Below are 8,570 nucleotides of genomic sequence, written 5' to 3'. Positions count from 1 at the left end.
GAGAGATGTTTGTTTGAAGCCACAGAACTACAAAGGTGTGATAACTGGACTTTTAGCCTTTCATTGTCATTGTTTTTAAATTTGATGTTGGTGTCCAGCTTTCTTCAAAAAGAGACCAGTGGTGGGCCTCCCCTGGTGGTGCAGCGGTTGAGCGCTGGGCTGCGAAGCTGCCTGCAGCCTCTGCAGTGCCAGTTCAATCCCCGGCCACTAGCGAGGGTCCCACATGGCGTGACAGGCCTCTCCTGCCACGCCCACTGCTCCCCTCAGCAGTGTGTTTCATCGGTCTGCCTGTTCTGTTCCCTGATCTGGCTCTGGTGAATTCTTTTACCCGCCTGCGCTTCTGACTGTACCTAGTGCTTGTATAAATAAATAAATAAAAAACAAAACAAAACAACCAAACAAAGAAACAAAAAAGAGAACAGTGGCAATTAAATGAAGTTGATATCAGAGCTGAGGACTCCCTGCAGGCTGCTGGGCCCACAACTAAAGTTCTCCTAAGTAACTGATAGTCCAAGCATGGCCCGGGGCGCCGCTGCAACCTGGTACGCTCTCTAAATCACCACCAAGGATGAAATATATTCAGCATTGCTTTTGTTAACTGTGTTTTAAAAATTTGAGTTCCTGGGGCCTCCCTGGTGGCGCAAGGGGTTAAGACACAACCTATGAAGCAATCCGCAGCCATTGCAGCAAGAGTTCGATCCCCTGGCCAGCCAGGGAGCAACCCACATGGCGCAGCAGACCTCTCCTGCTCCTCTCAGCAGTGTATTTCAGTCAATCTGCCTATTCTGTTCTCCACTCTATCTCTGGTGAATCCTCTCACCATCCACACATCTGGCCTGTACCCCAGTTCTTACATACATACATAAATAAATATTTTTTTAAAATTTGAGTTCCTTAAAATGAGCACCCCCTGTGTAATATATGGGGTAACTGATAAGGGAATGATTTTCCATGTAGGGGCATTCAAGCTGACTAGTCAGAATATCTGCAGCACCATCCAGACTCCCCCACTATCCTAACTGACCCCCACCCCCACGCCTTTCTGTTGGGCTACCCCTTAGGCCCAAGTGGCCCCAGTGAGTGGTGCTGCCACACTGCTCCACCTCCTTGCCTTTTCTTGGAGCTGGCCAGCCATTCAGTCTGCACTTACTGGGCATTTCCTGTGAATAGAGGGCACGCTGGCTGGGTGCTGGGGGAGGCAGAAGAAAACATGTCAGGGATGCCTGCAGGGAGAAGGTACTGTCACAGCACCAACCCCTAAGAGCTGCTGACTTCAAGTTCAAAAGAATTCTAACTCAGAATCTACATGGAAAGGGCAACCCTAACAGGGGTGTTCTCAGAAAAGGCTTCCTGTAGGGAAAAATAAGAGCCACGCTTTTGTCAGTAAGGCTGTCCCAGCTGGGCAAACCGGACTGCACAGAGCCGTGGAGCAGTGGGACCCAGAACTTCCCCATAGCCTGTCAGGAAGCTGTCTGTGAACCCCAGCTGCTTCGTCCCCACTGGGCTAACAAGGCAATATGGACGGGAGGCCAGCCCCAGCAAGGAGGAAGTGGACCGGCTTCCTGTTTGTTTGTGAATCTCAGTGCAGCACCCTGTGGCAGCGTGAACACCCGCTAAGCAGAGCAAGCCCAGCCGGAACCAAGAGCCCCAGGGAGCCCATCAGTCAACCCTGCAAACACTCATCCAGCTGAAAGACTTAGGGACTCATCTCTGGGCAGCCACCCTCAGATGGCTGACATGGTGGCAGCCATGCCAGCTAGGCAGGGCCAGGAGGTGGAGTAACGACTTCCCCAAAGCACTCATAATATGAAAGCTTGGCAGCTGCAGGGGCGCAGGCATTTCCTAGGACCTTAGTTAGGCACCTCCCTTTTGCCCTCTAGTGAAATCTTGTGCAGAGATCACTGGACCCTTTCAAAAACCAAGCAGCATGCATTGCGGGTTTGCTAGCAACAGGACCTGAAAACCACCAAGTCCTCCAAAGCCACTGGTGACAACATACCGGTGGGGCCATACCAGGGGACACTGCAGCCGTTCACAGAAAGGGGCAGATTAGTATGTGATGAGATGTCCAGGATATTTCAGTAAATGAAAACAGCAAGTGTGGGACAGTGCCATTCCCTTTTCATAAATAGATCCCCAAGGGAGATCGTCATATAGGCTTAGAGATACTTGTAACGCCAAATGCATGCTTGTTGGTTTTTTTTTCTGGACACAAACTAACAGTGGTTACTTTGGGGGAGAACAGTGGTGGAAAGACTTTCATTTTTCATTATTTATCTTTCTACATTGTTTTCACTTCTTGGTTATCCATCATATATAACTATATTTTATAGTCATATATAGTTGTAAATATATAGTTATACATATGTGAATTTTATATATTTCTATATGCAGGGATACATGATTACCTTGGGCAATGGATTTGTGGTCCATTGCTTTATTCTTTTTTTTTTTTTTTTTCATTTGTCATTTTGGAAGTCCTTTATTGTAAAGACTATTCATTTGCCTGATGACAAACTGCAGCCCCACTGTAAGTGATTATTCTGGACCTCCACGCTGGATAAATTCCATTTCTTCCTGAGATACAAGTTTCCTTCTATATTTCTGAGGTAATGTTTTTATTATTTCTGCAGTGTCTGGTGGGCCCTGATACATCAGCCAATCTGGTGATTTACTTCCTTTAGAATGTTGTGAAATTGAAGAAGAGTGAGACGGTAGTCCTGCTGATCCCAAAGCTTCTGATACATTGGGTTTCGGATTGTCTCTTCTATCTGGGAATCTTATTAGTGGAGTATGTGGCTTGACTACCTGAACGACCCTGCTGGCGGACGCCATTTTGCTGCCCATCATGACCCCCCATTGCTTTATTCTTTATACTTCTATCACCTAAAAATATTAAACTAGTATTATTTGAAAGACAATTTAATGAGTCAGGCAGTGTGCATTTTCAGATAAAACAGGATATAGGCTAGGATCACAGATTCTTTAGGGAAATAGATGGGAGGAGATGGGGAAAAGCTCTGCTTGAAGATCTGTACCCATCAGTCAGATTGCATAGCTGATTGATTCTACACACTACCTTATGGATTCCTTATGGCAAACGTTTGCACTGTCTCTGGCTTCCTTCCAACCATTCCTTTCACCTATTTCTTCCCCCATTTCACAGCCTCATCATTTAACTATTGAGCTGAACTGAACAAGGAGCTAAGCTCTGTAGCAAGAAGACAAATAATAGACCACACCTCAATAAACGGTCACTGGCCTTAGTCCTTTTTTTTTTTTTTAAGATTTATTTATTTATGCATACAAGAGCTGGGGTGTAGGCCAGAGGTGAGGGGCAGGTGAGAGGATTTGCCAGAGACAGAGTAGGGAACAGAACAGGCAGATCTACTGAAACACACTGCTGGGGGAAGCAGCAGGAGAGACAGGAGAGGTCTGCTGTGCCATGTGGGTCACCCCGTTGGCAGGGGATTGAACTTGTGCTGCAGTAGTTGTGGATTGCTTCATAGTGTTGAGACTTAACCCCTTGCGCCACCTGGGAGGCCCCTTCCTCATTCACTTTTTAACAACTGGGAGAACTCCCCAAACTAACCTCAAGCTGCCAAAACCTAAGTGTCAAGTACCCTGGGAGGCTCCTAGGTTTAACAAAGAGTTAAGCTTCTGTGTATGATGATCTCCCACCTGGCAAAGACAGGGGAAGCACCAGTTTGGCAGGTGGTTGGGACAGGACACTGAGTGTATTTACAGCCACAGATGCCCAGGAGGTTCTATATCAGGAAGTTGTCTGCAGAGGGTCACCTCAACCTATTTACTTATTCTCCTTGCTGGGGCTAACGTTCTCCTTGTTCCTTCCCTGGAATCTTTTTTCTGAACATCTTGTTCTTGTCCACACAGCCTGGCACCTGCAGCAGCAGGCAGGTTGCTGCCCTCTGGTGGTAAAGAGAGGCCACGGCCCTGCCCAGCTTGGTCGAAACACACTTGAGAGAGGAAGGGAACTTTTGAGAACTGCTTCCAGGCCAGAGGATTACAAACTTCTGCAGCCATGGAATCTGTCCTTCACAGGACAGCAGTGACTTGGGTGCTGATGTAGGCTGGATAAAGTCACTGCCGCTCTGGGGGACCCACTGGACTCCTAGCACAGCTGGCAAACAGCTGATAAGACTCAGCCCTCATTGTGAGGGTGGGGAAATGCAGAGCTGGGGATTTGAAGGAACCTGGGCAGACAGTGGCACAAACAAGACTCAGGCACAAATCCCTTGTAAAAAACACCCTTTGGAATTTGCCCACCTAACTTGTACCCCAACCTCGAATATAGCTTCCTGAATGCTGGGTTAAGTCAAGGTATTTGGGTTACTGGAGAGAAGAGCCCAGAACTCAATTCTTCTTGCATTTTGCTTGAATCAAAGTAGGTTGGGGCCCATGGTGATCCCAATGCCCCCTTCCCAATAACTGACATGGTGTGAGGGGCACATGGATGCCCACTGTCTTATCGGATCCCACAGAAGTTTCCTGGTCTGTGACACTAGGAAGAAGCAGGCAATTCCCCAGGACACACGGAGGGAAAGGAAGAAGAATATGCTAATAAGCACTTTCCCCTCTGTCATCTCTTTTACTCCTCAACAGCACTGCATCGTGGATATTCATCTCCTTAGTTTTTTGATAAGGAAAAAGAAAATGGAGACCGGACATATTCACTTGCCCCAGTTTGTCCCAAAGTAGTAAGTGACAGAGTGAGAGTCCAAATTCAAATCATTCCAAGTCCAGAACCCCATGTCCGTTCCACTAAATTGAGTGGAGCTGCCTTCTTTTCAGATTTCGAGGGGACCACCGGGTTCTTCCTAACTCCTGCCTCTTTGCCTCCCTCTTTCCCAGCTTCCGTTCAGCTCAGAAACATGTGCAAGCCACAGACAACAGCAGGTGCTATCAATCTGTGCATGAAGCCCCACTGTGACTTTGCTTCCCAGGTAACCATAGCCTCAGACACAATCCAGGACCCTGGTGACAATTACACTGTTCTCTGACCTAAAGCCCTGAACCCTCTCTTTTAGTGCCCGAGACTTCCAAATTCCATGGTGCCTCCCTTTCTTCTCCAAGGCTAACTAATCCCCTAAACCAAGGGCCAGCAAACCTTTCCTGTAAAGGGACAGATGGTAAATACCTGGGCTTGGCAGGTCATTTGGTCATTTCGCTGGAATGCACATGGGCATAGTTATGTCCTAACAAAACTTTACTTATGACAATGAAGTTTGAATTTCGTATCATTTTCACATGTCAGGACATGTTATTGTTTGAACTTTCTCCTCCAATCATTTAAGAGTTTAAAAATCACTGTAGCTCATGAGCTATATAAAAACAAGTGGAGGGCTGTGCTTGGCCCTTGGGCTTCATGCACGATTGAATCAGGGTTGCGGCTCAGTTAGCCAAATTTATAGGCTGCAAGTCTTTTACTGATCACAGTTTTCTGCCTAATCCAGAGAGTTTGTCCTATCCTCCAAGTATGGCAACAGCTTGGAACACCTCCAAAGCAGGCTTATCTTTTGAGGTAGATTGACTGGAAGGTGCAAGAATGATACCTTCCTCCCTGCCTGCCCAGAGTGCTGCGCAAGGTTGTTCTCTTTCAACTCTAAACTGGTTTCCCCAGGTCTGCTACATTTCCACGCATGCTCTCCTCCAGCCATGTGCATCAGGACCTTGTAAAAGCATCCCAGCCTCTCCTGATAGGAGCAGGCCCATCAGTCCTTTTTTGTTCAACTCTCAACTCCAGTGTTGCCAGAGTTCCAGAGCCAGTCTTTTTTATAAAGGGAGACCTTAAATGCAAGGAAGGCTGGGAAGAGTTCAGCCAAAGGCAAATTCTGGGAGAAGAGGAATTTTAAGTTACCTTGAGAGAGAGGGAGAGGGGCAAGGATGAAAGGAGGAAGGCGGCCTAGTGCACAGACTCTTAGCGCCTGCTGTTCCAGGCAGAAGCAGGAGAGGGTGAGCTGGGGCAGGTGACAGTGAGCGGGGAGCCACACCTGAAGGCCATATGAAGTGAGACAGTAATGAGTCCGGGGGGTTAGTCAGGGTGTGACATTGTGTATGGGTTGTTCTGCTATGTCCCAGAAACCCCCTGATTCAGAGTAGCTTGAGGTAATTTAATGTAATGGTGTGGGAGGAGAACTCAAGGACCTTGGCTTCTAGATCTAATTTTTTTTTAAAGATTAATTTATTTATGCATACAAGAGCTGGGGTATAGGCCAGAGGCGTGGGAGGGTGAGAGGATTCACCAGAGACAGAGTGGGGAGCAGAACAAGTGGATCTACTGAAACACACTGCTGAGGGGAGCAGCGGGTGAGACAGGAGAGGCCTGCTGCGCCATGTGGGTCAGCTCCTTGGCCGGCCAGGATTGAACTCAGGCCGCAGTGGCTGCTGATAGCTTGATAGTGCTGACTTTAACCCCTGCACCACTAGGGAGGCCCACTCGCCCTATTTTCTAACTCATCCTCAGTCTTGTGTTATTCCTTCGTTTATTCACTTGACAAACATTAAGTAATTCCTCCAAGAGCCAGGCATGTTTGGCTTGGGGAAAAGTTGAGTGGTTGAGGGAAAGAAGAGAAAGGGAGGATGTCAGATCATTTTCGTGTTCTGTCTTCCACACAGTAGGAGAGAGGTGGCTTGTACATGCACACCCTTTGCACACAACTGCCAGCCCAGGAAGAGCGTGCGGAATGCTTCTGGGATAACGAGTTCAGGCAAGGGGGAGGTAGCGGTGGGAAGGAGGGGACACTGGCAGAAGTTCTGTGGAAGAGAATTTGAACTGGCTCTCAAAGGACAGGGAATATTTGGACCTGTGAAATGTGGGGGACCAGCTGTATAGGATGAAGTGATGCTGTGAGTAAAGAGGGGTTAGTACAAAGGAATGGGGGGCTATGCAGACAAGAGCAGGGGGCTCAGTTGGGTGCATCTTCAGTGGCAGTTTTACCCCTTTGGGACAATTTTTCTCTCTGAGTCAGTCTCATGCACAGAAGAGCTCGTAGCATCCCTGCCAGGTCCCCACCCCCTCGCCGCTGTCCTTTTCACTTGCATTTTCAAACAACAGCCCCACCCAGTGGGAACCATTATGGTTTGTGAGGCAAGCAGTACTGTCTAAAGTTGGATGAGAAAGGTCGTGAGAGGTGGCCAGGCCGCAAAGGGCCTCAATCACCAGGACAAGACATTTGCCCTTAATTAAGCAAACAACGAGTGGCGTGGCGGGAGGTTTCTCAGTGGGAAGGGGGTGAGATTTGCTTTAGAGAAATGAAATTTGGGGCAGTGTGCAGGGTGAACCGGAGGGGAGGCCTAGGAACAGTGGGGAAACCTGCAGCCTCCTGTGACCTCACCAAGTTGTTTTCAGTCAGGGTGGGCTGCAATTATTGGCAGGTAGCAAAGTTCAAGGGGAGGTGCTAAGGCTACACCACCCCCCCTGCTGGTTGCTGACTGTCCTGTTAGAATAGCATTTACTAAATCAAGATTTGACTAATATTCCAATGTCTCACCCTATCTCAAATATACCCACCTGGGGAGGACCCCAATACCTTTTTCTCTGCCACTGGTCCACACTGGCAAAATCTGCATAAAAACTAGCAGAAGTGAGGAAAATGGCAACCCTTTGAGGGTTTTTCTCTCCCCTGCCTGTCCAGGGTCTACCACCCTCAGAGCCTGAACAAGGGGTCCATTCAGCCCGGCAGAAGAGAAGGGAGAAGACTCTCCCTGCTTGGCCCCTTCCCTGGCCAGGACAGGACATAGTTTTTGATCCAAGGCCCAGAGAATCCCATGCTTGATAAAGACCCATTGTGGTAGCCTCTGGAGAAATCCAAAGTCAACAGGGGACTCTGGGGCACAGCAGCCAGTTAACAGTCCCTGAACATTTGTGAAAAGAATTACTCGGCGGAAGTCAAGACAGAATGAGGCCCCTGGGCTGCCAGTGGCACCATCCCTGGCAGGGAGGCTAACAGCAAAAGCAACAGGAAGGGGGCCTGCCTGTGCCGAAAGAACTGACCTGAAGGCAGGAGGCACCCAGAAGCCGTGGAAGGCTCCCCTCCAGACACTGGAACATGAAACCCAATCTCCTGCCAAATGCAAGAAACAACTGCTCCTTTAAGAAGGGCCTGGGGAAGAGAGAAGAGCCTCCTGCCCCATCCCCCAAGTGTCCAAAGCAATAAATGGCAGGAAAGGAGGAAGGCCGAGGGGTGGAAGCTGGCCTGGAACCTATTTAGGAGTTATGCTCGTTCTGCTCCAGTCTTTAACTTGCTGTGAGTCCACGCACCTCATCATTCTCAGATCTTGCTGCGCTTACTGCAGAAACACAAGTAGCAAGAGATGTCCCAAGGTTTGAGATGAGTGATGCTTGGGGAGATGGCAGGGAGAGGGCTAGATGGGGGGGCTTCAGTGGGAAGTTTGGGGTAGAGCTGAGGGCTGGGAGCCCATCACATGTGTGTGCCCCCAGGGGTTGGGGAAGGACCAGATTCCTGGAGGGGGAGGGTACAGGAATTGGGAGAAGTCAAGCCAAGTCCTAAGTGTGCATCTTCTGCCTTTCCCGGCACAGTTGGCCCTAT

At 48.8% G+C, this 8,570-nt stretch overlaps 1 protein-coding gene across 1 annotated transcript; it reads right to left on the bottom strand.

Moving 5' to 3' along the window:
• Positions 1 to 2,485: 2,485 nt before the first annotated feature.
• Positions 2,486 to 2,850, bottom strand: LOC311173110 (alpha-ketoglutarate dehydrogenase component 4; the record flags this gene model as incomplete). Its single annotated transcript, XM_084236882.1, has 1 exon — positions 2,486 to 2,850. The coding sequence occupies one exon, from the start codon at positions 2,848 to 2,850 to the stop codon at positions 2,539 to 2,541; it is 312 nt and encodes a 103-aa protein (XP_084093008.1). The 3' UTR covers positions 2,486 to 2,538.
• Between the last annotated feature and the right edge of the window lie 5,720 nt (positions 2,851 to 8,570).

Source organism: Talpa europaea (genome assembly GCF_964194135.1).
Source record: "Talpa europaea genome assembly, chromosome: 7".
In the NCBI taxonomy this organism is placed as follows: Eukaryota; Metazoa; Chordata; class Mammalia; order Eulipotyphla; family Talpidae; genus Talpa; species Talpa europaea.
The sequence above is the reverse complement of the archived record's forward strand: the minus strand, read 5'-3'. Positions and strand labels throughout refer to the sequence as shown.